Raw genomic sequence first — 22,575 nt, forward strand, 5'->3', positions numbered from 1 at the left:
GAACAGTCTTTTGGACTCTGTGGGAGAGGGAGAGGGCGGGATGATTTGGGAGAATGGCATTGAAACATGTATAATATCATATATGAAACGAATCGCCAGTCCAGGTTCGATGCATGATACTGGATGCTTGGGGCTGGTGCACTGGGATGACCCAAATGGATGGTATGGGGAGGGAGGTGGAGGCGGGTTCAGGATGGGGAACACGTGTATACCTGTGGTGGATTCATGTTGATGTATGGCAAAAACAATAAAATATTGTAAGTAATTAGCCTCCAATTAAAATAAATAAATTTATATTTAAAAAAAAGAGAAGTTTGTTAATTTTCCGATATATTTTCTTAGGTGATGATGGTAATGAAATTTCTGATATAATTTAAAAACCGCTCTGTATTGAAAGAAAAACACTACATAATAACCCACACCAGGTGAAGATAAGGAAGCAGATAGCTCATCATTAAATATAGGTAAGTTGAAAGTACATTGTGAGATATACAGCATGCTAAAAGTCAAAGTATAAAATAAACCTTGGAACTTGGAAAACCTCTTGAACCCTGCAAATATAACATGAACTTTCAATAAAACAAATTTTCAGCAAAAACTAATTCCCTAGTAAGCACTCTTGATATAAATGCTGCTGCTGGGCTGCCAAGAAGCATAATTTGCCAGTTTAAGTGGGAAAAAAGGTACTTTGAAAACAATTTGGAAGGCAAGGTAGAATACAATTTCTTCTCTTTTTAAAATCACTTTTACACAGCCTGTTATTGTACAGACTCCAATATTAATCATTCATCCCAGCAACTGAGTTGTCTTCCAAGCCCTGACATTGCATGTGAATCATACATAGGAACCTTGCAACAGTCTAACCAATAGCTTACTTCTGAAACCTGAGTGGTGGTTTTATCTGTGAAGGTCCCTAAGGGAATTGGTAGCAGATGTGAGCAACTTCTGTATTTCTGACCAACCAAGTTAAGTCCCCCCAGCACATCCAAAATGGCTGTGACACAGCCACCTGTTTTACAGATGAACACTGCTCACCCAAGGAACAGAAATAACGGCAACCACTGAAAGATGAAGATAGGCCCTAACACTAGAAACAGTGTTAGTTTATCTGGTCCATTAATAGTTTCATCTGAAACTTTGATGCCAAGCTATCTATAGAGGTCATATTTAGGGCAGTAATAAGCAACTGGTTCACATCAAAAAACTTTTGACTTTCTTTAGTACCAATAAATTGGAATACATGATCCTTTATAGATTCAAAGGATTAGATCTGATGGACAGAGTGCCTGAAGAACTATGGACAGAGGTTCGTGAGATTGTACCGGAGGTAGTGATCAAGATCATCCCCACGGAAAAGAAATGCAAAAAAGCAAAACGGTTGTCTGAGGAGGTCATACAAATAGCTATGAAAAGAGAAGAAGCAAAAGGCAAAGGAAAAAAGGAAAGATATGCCCATTTGAATGCAGAGTTCCAGCCAATAGCAAGGAGAGATAAGAAAGCCTTCCTCGTGATCAATGCAAAGGAATGGAGGAAAACAATAGAATGGGAACGACTAGAGATCTCCTCAAGAAAATTAGAGATACCAAGGGAATTTTTCAAGCAAAGATGGGCTCAATAAAGGACAGAAATGGTATGGACCTAACAGAAGCAGAAGATATTAAGAGGTGGCAAGAATACACAGAACTGTACTAAAAAGGTCTTCATGACCCAGATAATTATGATGGTGTGATCACTCACCTAGAGTCAGACTTAGAATATGAAGTCAAGTGGGGCTTAGGAAGCATCACTACAAACAAAGCTAGTGGAGGTGATGGAATTCCAGTTGAGCTATTTCAAATCCTAAAAGATGATGCTGTGAAAGTGCAGCACTCAACATGCCAGTAAATCTGGAAAATTCAGCAGTGGCCACAGGCCTGGAAAAGATCAGTTTTCATTCCAAACCCAAAGAAAGGCAATGCCAAAGAATAATCAAACTATGCACAATTGCACTCATCTCACACACTAACAAAGTAATGCTCAAAATTCTCCAAGCCAGGCTTCAACAGTATGTAAACTGTGAACTCCCAGATGTTCAAGCTGGATTTAGAAAAGGCAAAAGAACCAGAAATCAAATTGCCAACATCTGTTGGGACATTGAAAAACCAATAGAGTTCCAGAAAAACATCTATTTCTGCTTTAATGACTATGCCAAAGCCTTTGACTGTGTGGATCACAACAAACTGTGGAAAATTCTTAAAAGTGATGGGAGTACCAGACTATCTTATCTGCCTCCTGAGAAACCTGGATGCAGGTCAAGAAGCAACAGTTAGAACTGGGCATGGGAAAACAGACTGGTTCCAAATTTGAAAGGAGTATGTCAAGGCTGTATATTGTCACCCTGCTTATTTAACTTAAATGCAGATTACATCATGAGAATGTTGGACTGGATGAAGCACAAGCTAGAATGAAGATTGTCAATAACTTCAGACATGCAGATGACACCACCCTATGGCAGAAAGTGAAGAAGAACTAAAGAGCCTCTTGATGAAAGTGAAAGAGGAGAGTGAAAAATTTGGCTTAAAAGTCAACATTCAGAAAACTAAGATCATGGCATCTGGTCCCATCACTTCTTTGCAAATAAATGGGGAAACAGTGGAGACATTGACAGACTGGGCTCGAAAATCACTGCAGATGGTGACTGCAGCCATGAAATTAAAAGACACTTGCTCCTTGGAAGAAAAGTTATGACCAACCTAGACAGCATATTAAAAAGTAGAGACATTACTTTGGCAACAAGGGTCTATCTAGTCAAAATTATGGTTTTTCCAGTAGTCATGTATGGATATGAGAGCTGGACTACAAAGAAAGCTGAGCACCAAAGAATTGATACTTTCAAACTGTGGTGTTGGAGAAGACTCTTGAGAGTCCCTTGTACTGCAAAGAGATCCAACCAGTCCATCCTAAAGGAAATCAGTCCTGAATATTCATTGGAAGGGTTGATGTTGAAGCTGAAATTCCAGTACTTTGGCCACAGCCACCTGATGCAAAGAACTGACTCATTTGAAAAGACTCTGATGCTGGGAAAGATTGAAGGAAGGAGGAGAAAGCGATGACAAAGGATGAGATGGTTGGATGGTATCACCAACTCAATGGACATGAGTTTGAGTAAACCCAAAAGTAAGCTTTTGAGTATAAGTTTGGTGATAGACAGAGAGGCCTGGCATGCTGCAGTTCATGGGGAAACAACGAGTTGGACACGACTGAGCAACTGAACTGAACTGATCCTTTACAGGATTTAGATATCAGCTTCTTTTATCCTAACTATTGCGAGAGTGACATATAGAAGATAAAAGCTTGGTCAAAGACTCTTCAGACATATATTTAATTGTATCTAATATCCAAGTTACCTTTGAGGTATCAGCTTCTATTTCAACATCAAGCTCATATTAACGACCTGGGGATTTTTTTTTTTTCTGGTCAGGGTAGTGTTCGTGGAGTATCTTACTGGAAGCTGGTGATCTCAAGATCCCAAGTGTCTGTTCCCAGAGTGATTGTTTCCTCAATGCTTCCTAAACTTCAGCCATTAGAAGGACACCTCTGCATTTTTGGTAAGCCACATCTCAGGACAAAATGCTCTATTATTTACTTAATTTTTTCTTAAACTATTTAACTTTCTTAAACTTAAATTATATAGAAGTCAACACAGAAATATGTGTACTTTTATCTAACATGGAACACTGCTGACCAAAATAATAGTTAACTGATAAAATGAAAAGTGTAGAAATAGAAAATAATGCAAACAGACATGGTCCACAATAATGTAAATGGACACTAGCTGTACATTTTCAAAGTCTCTGAGAATGTGACCTTTGCTCTTTTAATTAAAAAGGCAGATTAACAAGAATTGGAAAATCATTTGTGACCAACCTAACACCATACTGAATTACTCTCATTGATTTAACCTAAATGATTGAAACAAATTTGAAAACAGCATGGATCTTACTCTGCTTTGTTGTCTATGGTACCTTATCTTTGCTTTGCAAAACACTTGGCTACTCAGATCATTAAGCCAGTAGTTCTCAACACTGGCTGTACAATAAATTCACCTGGACAGTCTTTATAAACATACCAGAACTCATGAAGCTACATCTCAGAACAGTTAAATTAGGATGGATAAGAAATGGAGAGCTTTTAGCTAATTCTAATGATCAGCTAGTATCAAAACTCGTTAAACTCCTGAGATTTTATATTCTTCATCTTCACTCCTCCTGGAACGAAAAGGCTCAAGACAGTCACCAACATCTTCTCCCTAGGTTTAAAGCTCCACAGTCAATAAATGCAAAAAATAATCATCAAGTTAGGTTGTTTAGTGCTGGATTTATAAGCAGAGGAAAGTATCCCGGTACATATTTTCATTCTGGAGGATGGGTGAGAAAGTAATATTTGTGAAACAGGAACTATAGGTCAAGCACAAGGCTCATTTCCTTGACATTAGTTGCACTGACGTACCTGTTGTCATTTTAAAAACAATAGTCATTGAAATAATTCAACACAGTGATAGGTTTCTACAGAAACTGTTAGTCAATGTGAATCACCCTAAGATTACTCTGAACTGATGTGACAATTCTGACAAAGAATGAAGGTGTTTCAAGTCATAATATCTAAGAGCATATCTTGAGTGGCAATCACATCTCACAGATCAAATGTCTTTTTTCTTTTTGTTGTTTTTACCCTGATACAAGAGGTTTAAAATATACTGGGAGTAGATCTGTCCCTTGTAGAATTATAAAGTAGCACATAAAAAAATGAAATCCACTGATACAAAGGTACAAAAAGCCACTGTTTCATGGAAACTTGAGCAAGCAATTTGTGCCAAATGTCTTGCGTTGACTTCCTAGTTCCAATTAATTTTGGTGTGTAATAAATTACTCCCAAAATTTAGTGGCTTAAAAAAATGATGATCATTCACACCACTCAACAATGTGTAATCTGAGCAGAGATCATCAGCTCATCTCAGTTGTAAACCTTATCAGCTGGGGCAGCTTGAATGGGGACAGTACCAGCTTACATGACTGTTGAGTGGTGTTGGCTAGTGAGTGGAAGCACAGCCCTGCTCTTAAGGTAGACCTCTCTGTCTACCTGTTTGTACTTCCTCATATTATGCTGGCTGGATTCCAAGCAAAACTGTACCAATACAACAAGGTGGAAGTGCATGCATTTTTATGAGCTAGCCTCAGCAATCACAGAGCTTCACTCCTATTTTCTTTATCAGTTAAGGCAGTGACAAAGGTCTACCTGGGTTTAAGCAGAGACACATTCATTTCACCACTTGATGAGAAACAGTGTCAAAGTCATAGTGAAAGAAGAGCAAGTTGGGCAAAGTGTGCTTGTGTAGCCATTTTTGGAAAACACCATGAGCCACGTCCCTTCAGATCCATTCTGTAGCTGCCATACTGCCTCTTTTGAGGGTAGGTGACCTACAAAGACTATACAAAATGGTCCTCTTACTTTCTGTCTTTTCCTCAGCTTCCTCCCATCAGCAGTTCTGAGAGAGGGAGAATGGTGAGTTTATAGTTTTTGTTCAAAATTCATCCTTGCAGGGTTGTTTTAAGCTGACTGTGCCAAGAAACCAAAATAGATGTGAAAAACTCCAACAACCCTGAGCTAGATGTCCTTGCATGTCAGTAGCCTGTGTGATAAGCCAGAGAAAAGATACCCACAGTCAGAGAGAATAAAATCATACTCTCTCCTAGGAGAGTTGTTCACAAAGTGATCATGCTAGCTTTATTACGACTTCAGACCAAAATATTCCAACAGTTTTCCTGATACTCCAGAAATATAGATTTTTAAAATCTCAAAGTGAAAGAAAGAAAAGTGAAAGTGAAGTTGCTCAGTCGTGTCTGGCTCTTTGCAACCCCATGGACTGTAGTCTGCCATGCTCCTCCATCCATAGGATTTTCCAGGCAAGAGTACTGGAGTGGGTTGTCATTTCCTTCTCCAAAATCTCAAAGTCTTATTTAAAAATATAACAAAAAAGATGAGAGACTGAGAGAGTCAATTCCTAGGCAGGTTGATAAGAAGTCCAGGGTCCCCAAGGAGGTCTCAAGAAGGAGGAAAGGACAAATGTCTTTTTTTTTTTCTCTACATTCCTTAGTCTTAGTCACATAAAATGTTTTAAAATGTTATATAAATTAGTCACATAAAATGTTTTCCATAACTGATGATTACGCAACAAACAACTCTGTTTAAACTTTGTACTAAGGATTATATAATATATCTTGCTTGAGGACAGTTTCTCCTTCTTGAAAACCTGACTAATCCTGTTATCTTAAAATGTATATTATGGGAGTGGGTCTAGTAAGATCTTTACAACCTTGAGACATTCTTTTGATCTACTGTAATAACCAATTAGAAAGCATATAACTCCCTTACTAACACTAGCGAGGGGGGCACTCTCCATCCCCCTTTTGATGTCTATGTCAGAAGCTTTCTCTGCCCCTTTTCTTACTTTAATAAAACTCTGCTACACAAAAGCTCTTGCGTGATCCCAAAGCTAAATCTTCTTCTTCTTTGGAGATCATGAATCCAACATCATTCACTGTAAGCTATCAAAGACAGAAGGTTGGACGTCAAATATTATCATTAGACTATTTTTCTAGTAAAAAGCATCATCTAAAATTTTCAAGTCAGTATTAATAAATGGTTTTCAAAATTAGAGTATTTACTGTAATAAAAAATGGCTGAAATTCCTGGGTTTTGTGTCTAAAATTTTCAATTGCCCAAAATGAGCCATTTATTCTTCACTTTCTTTTTCATGTCCAGATCAACTATATGGTATAATTAAATACTATGTCTTGTAAAGTAGAGTAATTTTCTTTCTGAAATTGAGACATAAAAATCAAGCCACTATGGACAATTACAACTCAATAATAAAAAGTCAAATAACCTAATTAAAAAACAGAACAATCACCCTGACTTCTGATTTTCAACTGGCATATAAACAGTTTAGCAGTCATCACTCTGTTCTGACAACAAGTAAAAAGCTAAGCAACTCCTGTTAAATCTGACAGAGAAGTGAGGTCAAGAATAAAACCACTACCTCTAAAATGGAGAGACAATAGGCAAATACAGAGAACCACAACTTTCCGGAGCAGAAATCCAACAGCAGAATTTTCCCTGGAAGCCAGTACTGGAGTAGAAAAATCTGAACTGTGATTGATGAATTTCTGGAGGGTCAGCAGAAGAAGTCTAAGAGCTAACACTCCTGGGAACCCAGGACATAGGTGGTTCCCCACATTTTTCTGAGTTTTACCTCCAGGAACTCAACTGGATCATCATAGTGAATAATGATTGAAGATCTTCTCATACTTCTGGGAGGGGGAGGTAAAATGAACCATTCTGCAACAAGCCACAGCACTATATTCTTCTTAAAAAACAAATTTTGCCTTCAGAAGAAACTATTTTACCAGAGCCTAACCTGCTGGGGTTTTGTAATAGCCTAGTAAATCTTGTCCATGGGGTCGCATAGCATCACACATGACAGGAACACAGCACCACCACCTCTTTCTAAGAAAAATACCCAAATATAGCTTTCCACACGGGGGAAAAGAAACACACAGCTCCAGTCCCTCAGCCATCCTATCTCACCAAATGGGTGAGGAGGAGACAAAGAACTGGTGAAGTTGATAATTCAGGAGGACAGGTTCACCAAAACAATGGGACCAAGACACATAACTAGAGAATACTCCCTCTCACTCCCATACTTTCCCACTATATTTGTAAAGCCCTATTCACTGCACTTCTTTTAGCCAGTACATCATTCATGGGTTTCAAGAGAAAACTTACACAGCATATTAAAATGCAAACCACAACAGTATTAAGAGGTTGAATACACATCGGAACAGGCATCAGACATGGCATGAGTTATCAGACCAGAAATTTTAAAGAACTATGATTAATATGCTAAGGTATTTAATGGAAAAAAAATAGGTAGTATGCAAAAAATGGATAATGTAAGCAGAGGAATGGAGATTCTAAAAAAAAAAAACATACACAAAAAACTAAAAAAGAAATATGTGAGTTGAAGGGCAAGTTCCTATCATCTATAGGAAGCAGTATAAGACAAGGCACCTGTTTTCTTAAGGATCTGTAGAGAAGAAAGTCTCCTTAAAAAAATTCTTAAATTTGAAATTAAAAATTTAATTTTAGTTTTAATTAAGAAAATTTAATTTAATTAATTTAAATAAATTAATTTAATTTTTAATTAAGAAAAATTCTTAAATCTCCTTAAAAATTCTTAAAAAAGAAAGCCAGTGATCAAAAATACTGTAAAGAGATAAGTAATGACTTTGATGGGCTCATTAGTAGACTAAACATGGTTGAGAAAACAATCTCTAAGCTTGAGGATAAAGTGTGTATGTGTGTGACAATCAAATGTTCCAAAACTTAAAAGATGAAACAACTGAAAATAAAGAAGAAAATACTTAAGAACTGTATAATGGTGGTAACAGAAGGAGAAGAAAGAAAAAAAGGAACAGAAATAACATGTGAAGCAGTGGTGATGAAGAATTTCCCAGATTTATATCTGAAATCAAACCACAGGTCTCTCTCCAGAGAGTACGAAAGTGATAAAGGCCAGAAACACAGGCCTAAATAAGAAAAGAAGAACATCAGAAAATAAATAAGTAAAATATTCTTAATTGATCTCATAGTTTTTTTCAAAATAACAATTCACTGCTAGGAGGAAAGTGAAACTAAACATATTCTTGCCATATGTAGGACTATAGGAAAAACAAGAGAATTCCAGAAAAAACATCTGCTTCATTGACTATGCTAAAACCCTGGACTGTGTGGATCACAACAAACTATGGGAAATTTTTCAAGAGATAGAAATACCATACCACCATACCTGCTTCCTAAGAAATCTGTATGCACGTCAAGGAGCAACAGCTAGAACTTGACATGGAACAATGGACTGGTTCAAATTGGGAAAGGAGTACCTCAGGCTGTATATTATCACCCTGCTTATTTAACTTATATAAAGAGTACATCAGGCAAAATTCCAGGCTGGATGAAGCACAAGCTGGAATCAAGATTGCCAGGAGGAAATAACAATAACCTCAGATATGCAGATGACACCATGCTTATGACAGAAATCAAAGAGGAATTTTTCATCAGCCAAAGACCTCTTGATGAAAGTGAAAGAGGAGAGTGAAAAAGCTGGCTTAAAACTCAACATTTAAAAAACCAAGATCACGGCATCAGGTCTCAGCACTTCATGGGAAATAAATGGGGGAAAAGTGGAAACAGTGACAGATTTATATCCCTGGGCTCCAAAATCACTGTGAATGGTGACTGCAGCCATGAAATTAAAAGATGCTTACTCCTTGGAAGGAAAGTTATGACCAACTTAGCATATTCAAAAGCAGAGACATTACTTTGCTGATAAAGGTCTGTCTAGTCAAAGCTATGGTTTTCCCAGTAGTCATGTATAGATGTGAGAGTTGGACCATAAAGAAGGCTGAGTGCTGAAGCATTGATGCTTTTGAATTGTGGTGCTGGAAGACTCTTGAGATTTCCCTGGAGATCTCCCCTGGAGATCAACCAGTCAATCCTAAAGGAAATCAACCCTAAATATTCACTGGGAGGACTGATGCTGAAGCTGAAGCTCCAATACTTTGGCCACTTGATGCAAAGAGCCAACTCTTTGGAAAAGACCCTTATGCTGGGAAATATTGAGGGCAAGAAGAGAAAGGGACAACAAAGGAGGAGATGGTTGGATGGCATCATCGACTCAATGGATATGAGTTTGAGCAAGCTTCGTGAGATAGTGAAGGACAGTGAAGCCTGGCCTGCTGCAGTCCGTGGGGTTGCAAAGAGTTGGACACGACTGAGTGACTGAACAACAACAACAACAACAAAAAGGACCTAGAAATCTTACTCTTTGATGTTTAACCAGATTGAAAACTTATGTCCATACAAAACCTGCACACAGCTTTATTCATAATTTCAAAAACTTGGAAGTGACCAAGCAGGCCTTCAGGAGGTGAGTGGTACACTATTATATCCAGTACAAAAAAAAGAAAAGAAAACCACCTCTTAAGCCACTAAAAGATAGGGAGGAAATAAAAATGTACAGTACTAAGTGAAGTAAGTCAATCCAAAATGGCTATATACCACGTGATTCCAACTACAGGACATTCTGGAAAAAGGCAAAACTATGGAGATAGTAAGGAAAAGGCAATGGCACCCCACTCCAGTACTCTTGCCTGGCAAGTCCCATGGACGGAGGAGCCTGGTGGCTGCAATCCATGGGGTCACGAAGAGTCGGACACGACTGAACAACTTCCCTTTCACTTTTCACTTTCATGCATTGGAGAAGGAAATGGCAACCCACTCCAGTGTTCTTGCCTGGAGAATCCCATGGACAGTGGAGTCTGGGGGGCTGCCGTCTATGGGGTTGCACAGAGTCGGACACGACTGAAGTGACTTAGCAGCAGCAGCAGCAGCATGGAGATAGTAAAGATTATAGGATGCCAAGGGTTTTTAGGACACTCTAAAGTTGATGATGATGATAGATGTAGATCTCTTTGAACATACCAAAGCTGTTTAATGGTACACTTTAAATAGTTGAATTATGAGAATTATTTCCTAAAAAAGCTTTTAAAATAATAAGTCATCAGGAATAAAAGATAATGCTGTGATTAGCAGATACCATTTACCTCCTCATTCGGTTTGACTGATTTGTTCATTTATTGGATTTGTTAGTTTTAAGCCTATTTTTGACATTTTTCAGAATGTATTCATGAACCTTTGGCTCACCCCAAAAATAAAACCAAAATTACAAACTGCTAGTTCATTCCTCCACCTCCAGAGATGAGATATTTTAAATTTGCAAATCATAGATACAAGCAAACACCTGTTATTTACAATGGTGGATCTGAAAGAATTATAAGCAATACTGAATGAATTATTACTGACTCAGAACTTCCTTTGGAGATTTTTTAAAAGTATCTGTACATAGCTGCATTTAGATTTTCATGTGCTGGGATATATACAAACATATTTATAGATACACAAACATACACATTAGTATCTCTTTGGTGGTAGCTTATAGTTTTCAACTGGCTAACTGGAGGACGGGTCCCGTGGTGGAATCTCAGTATGTCCTAAGATCAACAGTAAACAATAGATACCCCCACCCCTGAGAAAAATTCAATTCCTAAAAATTGGAGTGGTGACATTTTATAGAAGTTATGTGGGGAACAATATGAAATTAACAGCAAAATCTCCCTGAAATATTCTGTAAATATCTGCATATCTCCCAAAGTTCCTCTCCCATAGCATTAGCCTAACTTCTCCAAATTTTCTAATGTTACTCTCCATGAATACTAGTTTTAAAATCTTCATATTCCTCTTCAAATTGCTACAGTTTGAATTTTCCATTCAATCCAAGAAAAGTTATGAGAACTATTAGGAAAAGAACAATACAGATTTTTTTGACTACATGAAAATGAAAAGTTTTATTCTGAGTGATATAATAATAGACAAGTTTAACACAAAAGTGGCATACTAAAAGAAGACATTTCCAGTGAATCACACTAAGATAAGATATAATTAAGAGTCTGACTATATAAAGACCTACTGTAAACCTGTAAAACAAAAGACCTGACTTCTAATGGAAGAAATGAACGGAGGATACAAATCTGCAAGGTATGGAAGAGGAACAGGAAATGGCCAGTACATACTGTGAATTTGTGTGTAATATTTCCTGCTATGACCTAAGGAGAACACTGTCTAAAGGACACAAAAAATACGTGAGATTAAAAATCTATTATATGAAAATATCAACATCATTACTTTGTTTCTAGCAGAAATAAAATAGGTCTGATTTAGCTGATGGTTGTCTTGAAGCAACGTGTTCTGCTTTTGCGATCTGGGGAAGTCATTCTCTATTGCTAGATTTAAAATAATTTTTTGAATATTCTTCTGTATAATAATTCAGGCAGCTGGGCTTTTGTAAATTTCTTGAGCTAGAAATTAGGCAAAATTTTTTTGTTTTCTGCAGAAGTTTCATGCATTTCATAAGTCAGTATTAAGCCCCAAATTTTCTTGATTTGGAGGAGTCTGTTATAATTCTGAATCTTCCTTAAGTATCCAAGTTACTAATAAGCAAAATGGAAAGATTCTCAATTTTACTGTTTATTCTGAGAAATGAGAAACTGTTCATAAAGAGATAACACTTCTCAACCACCTGCTTGGGAATTTTTTTATTTAAAAACCTCAAGGGAAAAGATGTGTGGGAACGACTGGGGAAACAGGCACCCTCCTGCTCTGCTAATGAAGCTGTAAATTGTTGCAGTTTTCCTAGAGAATTCTTTAGAAACAATCCTACCAGTGGTGCTAGTTGTAGTAACCACAACAACAGCAGCAGCAAGAGCTAACACAAGTTGGTCCAAGTATTTTATGCATACCTTAGAATAAATTACTATTATCATGTTAGTTTTATAGATGAGTAGATAAAAGTTTTATAGATGAGGCAAAGAAAGATAAACAGCAGTTCACAGGAGAATGAAACAGGTTACAAGAGTTGGAATTTTGAGTGCAGATGATTCAGTGATGTAACTATATGTATAATTTCAATCCTATCCAGCAATTCATACCTGAACACATATCCTCCAGAAAACAACCTGGGAATTGCTGACAAAGTGTCATTACTCTTCTTTCAGAACACTCTAAACTTTTCTTTTCTTTACCTCAGAATTGTCCCAAGTGGAATCTGACTGATAGTCATTTTGGAACCATGGAAAAATCTAAGAAAAATGAAAAGCCTTACGATATATAGCTCTTATATTTCATCTAGGAGCACGGATGGTTTTTATTATTCTTTCCCTGTGTTTCTCTACATCCACCCATTCATCCTAAGAAAGTACTGTAGCTGGCTTTATTTAGACCTTCTGCACTTGTGCAAATTATTAACATATATTTTAATCTATCTTTTGAGGGACATTTTTGTATACTTTTCATTGGTTATTGTTGACACATAAATAAGTCTATTGCTTTTTGTGAATTTATTTTGTATCACAGTAGTTGACTGAACTCTGGTTAGTTTAAAAAATTTTTAGAGTTGATACTATTCGGTTTTGAGAAGCCCTAGTAAGTCGGACTCGACTGAAGTGGCTTAGCAGCAGCAGCGGCAGCAGTATCATTTTGTTCTCCAATAATGATAATTCTGTCTCCTTATTTCACAAATTAGACATTCATTCTTGTTCATATCAACTGTATTGGCCCAAAACCCTCCAAATGGATTTAAGGTAATGGTCTATGTGAAAGTTGCTCAGTCACGTCCAACTCTTCACAACCTCATGGACTATACAGTCCATGGAATTCTCTAGACCAGAATACTGGAGTGGGTAGCCTTTCCCTTCTCCGGGGGATCTTCCCAACCCACGGATCGAACCCAGGTTTCCCGCATTGCGGGCAGATTCTTTACCAGCTTAGCCACAAGGGAAGCCTGAGAATACTTGAGTGGGTAGTCTATCCCTTCTCCAGCAGATGTTCCTGACCCAGGAATCGAACTAGGGTCTCCTGCATTGCAGGCGGATTCTTTACCAACTGAGCTATCAGTGAAGTCCAAGGTAATGGTACTGGTGTGTATTTTGTATTGTTCCTGGTTTAAATAAAAGGATTCCTGGTATTTCCTTTAAAGATATTTTTGAGGTGTGAAGAAGCAATTATTTCTTTCTATATTGGTCATTAATTTTATTGAATGTCTTATAAATGTCCATTGAGGATACAGTGGTCTATTTTATTATATTTATTGATATGAAGCATGCACATTTCTGAAACCATCACTGAGTACTTCAGATTTTATTAGGACTTCCCTGGTAGCTCAGATGGTAAAGCATCTGCCTACAAAGTGGAGACCCAGGTTCGATCCCTGGGTCAGGAAGATCTTCTGGAGAAGGAAATGGCAACCCACTCCAGTACTCTTGCCTAGAAAATCCCATGGTCAGAGGAGCCTGGTAGGCTACAGTCCATGGGGTTGCAGAGAGTCGGACATGACTGAGCAACTAAACTTTTCAAATTTTTTTGCTAAAATCTTATTTAGGTTTTCACACTATAATCATGAAATTGATTCAAATTTACTAATTTTTTGTAATCTTGCCAGGTTTTGTCCTCAGGAATATACTAGCCTAACAAAATAAATTAGAAAGATTTAAAACTTTTTATATTTTCAAATAGCTTATATAACAATTTATCTACTGCCAAAGAATTGAAAAAAATTACCAGTAAAACTCTAGTTTTAGAATCCTTTTTTTGTGGGGGCAGGGGGTTACACAGTTTTTTTTATGATTATGGATTTACAAAGGAATTCTTATGAATATTGATCATTTATATTCTTCCCAAAAGTTTATATTTAATTGAGTTTTCATACATATGACTTGAACATGGAATGCTGTTTATTAATTCTTTCTTACCTATCACATTCTCTTTCTCATTTCTAATTTTAGCTGTTTTAACAGCTGTATTCTTCATTAGTATCTTTCAGAGCTCAACCATTGCTCTTGGCCATTCCTCCATCCTTCCATTTCTTCCTCTATCTATCTCCTTTCTATATAATTGTTTTGTTATTTTTATTTTCTAAAATTCACAAAGGTGTGAAAAGGATGAAAAAGAAGGTATATTTTTTAATTTTAGGATCAATGTTTTATATGTATGTTACTTCCATTATGAAATAGTTTTTTTCTAATTTTTGGCAAACTATCTGTTGATGATTAAAAGAGGAATTCTCAGACTACATGATAATTTTGTTTCTCACTTTTCTCTTTGTTCCTGACTTGATACATTTTAATGGCATATTAATTAGACTATTATGATTCATGATTACTATCTTTATGGCAGAGCAAACTTTTTACAAAATAAATTTCCTTTTTTACATTAAAGGTTTGCCTTGAATTACTATTGTTTTTTTTTATTTTATTTTTTTGTTTTTGTTTTTTATTTTATTTTATTTTTAAACTTTACAAATTGTATTAGTTTTGCCAAATATCAAAATGAATCCGCCACAGGTATACATGTGTTCCCCATCCTGAACCCTCCTCCCTCCTCCCTCCCCATACCCTCCTTCTGGGTCGTCCCAGTGCACCAGCCCCAAGCATCCAGTATCGTGCATCGAACCTGGACTGGCGACTCGTTTCATACATGATATTATACATGTTTCAATGCCATTCTCACAAATCTTCCCACCCTCTCCCTCTGCAACAGAGTCCATAAGACTGTTCTATACTTCAGTGTCTCTTTTGCTGTCTCGTACACAGGGTTATTGTTGTTTTTGAAATTAACACTTGTTAGCCTTTTTTTTTTCTTCTGTTAAATATGACTGATAAGTATTTGCACATCTTTTCACTCATAGTGTTGGTTTTGTTTTAACTCTGGCTGTTTTTATGGATTTTAGCTCAAGTTATAAGTTACTTGGTCTGACTTCTGCTCATCTTCTTATAAATTTAAATCTTGCAGGGTTTCTACTGGGGTGGAGCTTAATAAACACTGTATATAATAAACACATTCCTGGGATACTAATCACACCTTAATAAGGAACTGAGTCTATATGCCTGGGTGGGCAAATGATGAGCTAGTAAAACAAGCTCAACTTCAGCTATTTTGTGCAATCCCTTTTTCCAACAGGCATTGGAGAATTCTTATTTTTTCATCCCCAAATAGTTTTGTGGGAGGAATTGTGAGGGGCTATTGTACTATGCTCAAGATGAATAAAAATAATTCTTCTGGTGGAATCACCAACTTTTATGGGCTCATTGCTGAATACAGTCTCCTAATGATCTTTCCAAGTCAGTTAATATTTTGAATTTGGACAAGGTATAACATTTATATGACACTCTAAGTGGAAGATGTTTAAAAACACAGTGTATTACCACTGGTACTGTTTGGAATGAGTGCTTTGCCTCGGTTCTGTGTTTCAAATGCACATAAAACCTCTTACAGAATTTCGTATCATAAAATAACTGGTATTTTCAAACCCTTAGTCATCATACCCAAATAATTCTATGAAATTAATCAAGTCAAAGTGACCATATTGTGTTGTTACACACAAAGGATTTCTTTCAAAGATACTCTTTCCTGCCATCGAGGGCTGGGAAATACATCAAGACTCAGGCTCACAAGGAGTGGCTGTCACTCGACTGTGACTGTGGCCCGTGGGAGATAAATCACACTGAAGGCAGTCAGTTCAATGAGTGGCAGATTGGTTGTCACTGCTAAACCTCTTATTGCTTCCAGTGACTTTTATCCACACACATTCTAATCCATCACAGATTCAATTCCACAAACCGTGTATAAAGCTCTACAGCTTGGCTCTATACATTCCTCATTTCTAAACTATCTGCCCCACATCAGGTTTATCAAATATACAGGGGACTCATGAGATGTTTAGGTTTGAAAGTTTCAAGCTATAGTCAGTCTCCATTACGTAATATATCTAAGTCCAAAAGTTAACTTATGACAGCAAGCCAAATTATTTTTGAACGTTCTTAAAAGCATACTTAAGTTGTCAGGCCCTTTAAATCCTTAGGTACCAGCCAATAATGTTCTTTCATTTCTCCTGTGCTTGGGGCTATTATCCCCTTTTTCTTGTCAGTAGAAGCTTGCTGCTGCTACTGCTGCTAAGTCGCTTCAGTCCTGTCCGACTCTGTGCGACCCCATAGACAGCAGTTCACCAGGCTCCCCCGTCCCTGGGATTCTCCAGGCAAGAACACTGGAGTGGGTTTCCATTTCCCTCTTCAATTCAGGAAAGTGAAAAGTGAAAGTGAAGTCGCTCAGTCGTGTCCCACTCTTAGCGACCCCATGGACTGCAGCCTACCAGGCTCCTCCGTCCATGGGATTTTCCAGGCAAGAGTACTGGAGTGGGGTGCCATTGCCTTCTCCACAGTAGAAGCTTAGATATATTTAAAAGCAGAGAAAGAAAGATGCTATACTGGGTACTGGGTGAATGATGCAATTCCTTTTTTTTCTTTCTCCTTTTCTCTTTTTCTTTTATTTATTTATTTTTTTTTGGAGGGGGAGTGAATGGCATAGAGTTCTGTTGATTAAACATGGGTATGATAGAATGCTACTGTAAACATACTGTTGGGACTGTGTCTCATCCTATTACTGTGCATATATGAAATTTAAGTGTATACACAAACCCACATACATTCTTACCTACATATACACAACTACATATGAAGATATCTAAACAGGCAAAAGGAGAGAGAACAGTATTCTTGGAAGAGGGATCAATGTGTGCAAAATCTTGTGGCGGGAGGGAACATGGCAAATACTAAAAAGTTTTGGGAAAAGCAACCAGAAAATGGGGAACATAAAGGACCCCAGGCAAGGGTATCATCTAGTGAGCAAGAGGATCTAGACCTCACCTGTACCTGAACACAAACTCCCTGCTTCTCTATTTATACCACACGGCGCCTGCAAACAAGATTTGCTTGGCCAACAGTGGACTTAAGTGGAAGTCTTTTACTGTTGACTTAGTTATACAACTTTGATTTGTCGTGTGGAACAAAGCCTGTATTTGACCTATATTTCTCCTTGGTGATGTGTCAATTTGCTTTACACAATTAGCTTAACAAGCTTTTCTGAATGTTATACATTCTGACAGAGCAGAAACCTGAACTGCAGTTGAGACAGGAGGTAAGTAGGCGGGGCACAACAATAAGATTAATGAAGCAGGGGTGCAGCCTTTAGGATGTGATAAAAACTGGATGAAACTGGCTGAATGCAAGGTGGAACGGAGAACAGTCTGGTCACTGACTTTTAGCTCATTGTATCTTCATTACAATACTCAAAACCAGTCTCTTGTGCACCATGAGAATTCCGAGGTGGACCATAAAAGATCAAAAAGTGGGCAGTAGCCCAGTTCCTGGGGATCTGCATCCTTCCCTGGAATAGTTAGAATACTCTTCCGAATCCTTACAGCATGCAATTACTCAGTCCATAAAAACCAACAATCCCATGCCCTGGGGCCCCTCTCACTTTCTGAGGAGGTCCCCGTTCTGCCTATGGAATATCTTGTCTCTCTAAATAAATTTGCTTTCACTTTACTCTGGCTTGCTCTTGAATTCTTTTCTTCATGAAGCCAATGACCCTCACTTGGTGACCTGTATTGGACATGACAATTTCCTCTCCCCCAACAGTCATCACACTCCTTTGGCATGATGTACAAGTCTATACAACAGATTTAATCTAAATTGTTAGAGGTTGTTTTGAGCTTCTGGGTTTTTCTCGAAAAGTGTGTGCTTTTTATAACAAATGAATACTGAGTACTCAGAGTAGTCTCAAGGACAAGTGGCTGAAATAGTTTAAAGCTGTATGCTTGATTTTCCATTTTTTAAATTCTTTCTCTCTTTTTCTTAAAAAAAAAATGGTTCTTAGACTATCCAGCTTTCTAGACAACTTTCCCACTTGGCAACTCCTCCCTCACATTCCATTGCTTTTGAAAACAGGGAATCTATCTATGAACACAATGCGATAAAAGAAAAGCAGACTTTCTAGATATTAACGTGGATGCTGCAATGAACACACAATCAGAGGATAAAGTGTTGTTATGTGACTCCCTTCTCATGCAACAGAAAACCAATTTATTTAATAGCCTGTACTTGAGGGTAATGTCATCTTGTAGGGCTTACCATTTTACATTGATGGGAGAATATTAAGTTAACTAATGTGACAAGTCAATAAAAAATTCATAGGCTGTGATCAAGGATGTTAGAAAAAGAACAGAATTGGCAAGTGATAGGGTTAATTCATGAAATTGCATGGTTCAGATACTCGACTCTTGTAGAGAGATGGCTGACTTAATACTTTTTATGTAGAACCTATCAGCAGCACAGCAGCAGTTAAGTAACATTATTATCTTGAATATTCTCAATTCTAAGATCCTCTTAAGAAAGCAGCTGTCTACTTCAGTCTTAGCAAATGTTTCTTTGAGGATGTTTGATGCATATAAAATCAAAATACTTTGAATTTTTAGTATATCAACATATATTTCTTTAGCATTAGCTCAGATGGAGGACATTGTATTGGATAAAATATTATCAACAGTTTAAAATCCAGAGGATAAAAAAAAAAAAAAATCCAGAGGATAAATCACAAATACTGTTATCTACAATATGCAGAAAAGCAAAAGTTTTAAATCAAATTCTTTATGAATTAGAGTAAGAGCTGGGTTACAGGAGAAGCATTTTTCTGATTGGATAAGCAGTTATTGTGAAGGTAACATTCTTGCCTTTTTTTTTTTTTCCCTCCCCATTGCCTCCTCTCCAAGAAAATGCAAATGATAAACCCTAAGCATGGAGTAAAGAGCTGGCAGAGGATACTGGCATATGCCTTTTCCTGTTGTGATAGAAGAGATTGGTGATTTTTAAAAAAGCATTTAAAGCAATAGTGAAAGAAATGGTAATGCTTTGTAGCAACTGATGAAGTTCTTAAAAGCCTTGAATTGGTCAGAATAATTTGGAAAGTTAACTAGAACTTTGAAAACAAAAGCCAGATGACAGAAAATAGAAACAGCATTGAAACTGTACTTAACTGTGGCTAGATATCTAAACATCTTCAATTTCTTGAAGACCATTTGTAGAGGGTCAGTAGGGCTGCTATAACACAGTAACATAAGCTGGGGGGCTTCAAACAACAGAACTTTGTCCTCTTAGAGTTTTGGAGCCAGAAATCTGAAATCAAGATCTCTCTCCAAAATTTCTAGGATAAGACCCTTCCCTGCCTCTTCCAGGTTCTGGCAACTCCAGGCACTCTAGGACTTGTGGAAGCATAACTTCACAGTGCCTGCCTCCATCTTCACAGGGCCATTTTCCTTGTGTCTATGACTTTACAAGGTGATCTTCTCTTTGTGTGTTTGTCTGTGTACAAATTTCCCCTGTCTTATAAGGACAACAGTCATACTGGATTAGGGTCCATCCTATTCTAGTATGACATCACCATAACTTCACTAACTATTTCTGCAACAACCCTTTCCAAATAAGGTCACATTCTGAGGTACTAGTGTAAAGGACAAACTCTTTCTGTGTCACCTTTATGGTCAACCACTCTACACACACTTAGAACACCAAACGTGTGTGTCTTCCATATCAGGCAAATTTCCAACATTAGGTCTGGTAATTCAATGACAGGCAGTCCTATAATTCAATTCTGGTATTAACTGCCTGGAGATAGCATCAGATTGAGTCTCAGATTGCCATTTGTACTCCTCACCAATCACTTATAAACTGACGCTCCCATGACATGCTCCTTGGGCTCAATAATGTGCTAGAATGACTCACAGAGCTCAGGGTAGTACTTATTTATTTTATGATGCTTTAAACATGAATGCCATAAAGGATCATTAAGAATGCACCTAAACATCCAGAGGAAGAGATATAGGGTGAGATCCTGAGGGGTTTCAAGTGCGAGAATTTCTGTCCCAGTGGATGTGGGGTGTGTCACCCACGAAGCATGTAGCTATGTTCACCAACTCAGAAGCTCTCTGTGGTGAAAAGTATTTTACTTTTGGGATGCTTCTGGGAGCATCATCACATAGGCCTGGTCAATCATAAATTCAATCCCCAACCCTTCCCTCCTTCTTGAAGGATGGGGATGGGGTAGGGAGTGCTGAAATTCCAGGCTTCTAATCATGGCTTGGTCTTTCTCATGACCATCCTGAAGCTATCCAGGAGCCCACAGATTCACTTCATTAGGGCAAAAGAGGCTTCATCACCCTGGAAACTCTAAAGATTTTAGAAGCTCTTTGCTAGGAACCAGGGACAAAGACTAATAATTCTATTTCACAGCTAGGCATTAGGATTAGAACAGATCTTTTAAGGGAACACCATTCAGGTGGCTCAATTGTAAGGAATCTCCCGGTCAGTAAAGGAGACACAAGAGACACAGGTTCGACTTTGGGTTGGGAAGATCCCCTGGAGAAGAAAATGGCAATCCTCTCCAGGATTTTTGCCAGGAAAATTCCACGGACAGAGGAGCCTGGCAGACTACAGTCCATGGGGTTGCAAAGAGTCGGAAATGACTGAGCATACACACACACATTCAAGTTTTAACACCATCCTTTGAAGTTGCACACAATCCTGACATATTACTAGGCCCATGTATATACATACGTACTTTTAATAAATACTTTCAAATGAATATAGATGAATTAACCATCATATTGTTTTGTCCATAAGGAGAAAACCCAGACTTCATAATGATGCACCACTGACATCTTAGCCAAAATGAGTGAAGATAATCTTGTGTTGATGCAAACTGGCTGGCAAGGAAGGCTGGCCTTGTGATTCTGGATTCACAGACATGTGGCCAGGTATGAGGTCTGCTGCTTAACTCTGAGTGGTTCACAACACTGAGTCCCTTCTCAGCAGTTCTCCTCAATGTGTCTATTTTCCCTTGAAATTTATAATTCTTCCTCAAGTAGAACCATCACACATGAGGTAAAAAAATGGACCAGAAGAAAATATATGTGTAATTTGGGGACTCACATATTTAAACTTGGATCTAAGTTCCACCACTAACCAGCTCAGTGACGTTGGACAGATTAATAAGTTTACAAATCCTTGGTTTAAACACCTGCAAAATGACAATTCTTACCACTAACATCCAGCACCACTGCAAGAATTAACTGGGATGAAGAACCTGGCCTGATACATTGGAAGCACTTCATAAATGTGAACTTCATTCAATTTCATAACATTTTATGTTGAAAATAAACACTTGCATAAGAACACCTTCCCTTCTGGAAGGGAATACTCATGACAAAAGTATCACAAAGTACTGTTTACACAAACACAAATTTATGTTCATGTTAAAGTAATATTTAACATAAACACAACAAACATTAATTTTAAATAAAATTATAATTTACAGATTGAAGTAAATGTGATCACTTTCTGGTAATTACAATGATACAGTTAGATCACAGATCACTACAGAATTGAAACCCTAGTTGTCTCAAAGAACAAACATTACTGGCGCAACACGTATATCCCTGATGTTTCTACGGGAACAAAACATCAGAGACGTGTAAAGCAGGAGGAAACTGTCACGACTTACCCCACCAACTTTCTCAAAGTGAGATCCATCTTTCCTAAAATCTGCGAGGGCCCCATTGAAATACCAGGTAAACATGGTAGCTAACAGGGGGTCGTGTTGCACCTGGCAGGGCAAAATGACGCTCTCACCCACGGAGACATCCATGTTGGACGGTGCCAAGGTTATCCTCGTTGGTTCTATTGGGGAAACAATAAAGTGTTCAGCAAAGCTTCAGCATTTTTATTTCAATAAAAGCAATTTTCACAGGCAGATTGTTAATCTCACTTATAGTATGCATGTTTGTGTAGGTATATATATGTGTATATGTGTGTGTGTGTAAATATACCTCTATATAATGAAAAGTCTTCAGGATTAAAACAGACATTTTGATGAAGATCCATAATATATTTCACTGCACACACAAATTCTTGTTAAAAGAATTAGGATATCTAAACCTATAGGCTATAGAAGTTTAAAAATTAAAGTCACCTGTAAAAA

General features: G+C 37.6%; 1 protein-coding gene across 3 annotated transcripts in view; it reads right to left on the reverse strand.

The window, feature by feature from the left end:
* CNTN3 (contactin 3 (plasmacytoma associated)) overlaps positions 1-22,575 on the reverse strand; it is a 297,757-nt gene that overhangs the window by 54,696 nt on the left and 220,486 nt on the right. For all 3 annotated transcript variants that reach the window (XM_010862006.1, XM_010862007.1, XM_010862005.1), the window contains exon 12: positions 22,099-22,274. In XM_010862006.1, coding sequence (XP_010860308.1) covers positions 22,099-22,274 — 176 coding nt within the window. The remainder of the gene's footprint in view (positions 1-22,098; positions 22,275-22,575) is intronic.

The sequence above is a fragment of the Bison bison genome, unplaced genomic scaffold (genome assembly GCF_000754665.1).
Source record: "Bison bison bison isolate TAMUID 2011002044 unplaced genomic scaffold, Bison_UMD1.0 scf7180017864474, whole genome shotgun sequence".
Classification (NCBI taxonomy): Eukaryota; Metazoa; Chordata; class Mammalia; order Artiodactyla; family Bovidae; genus Bison; species Bison bison.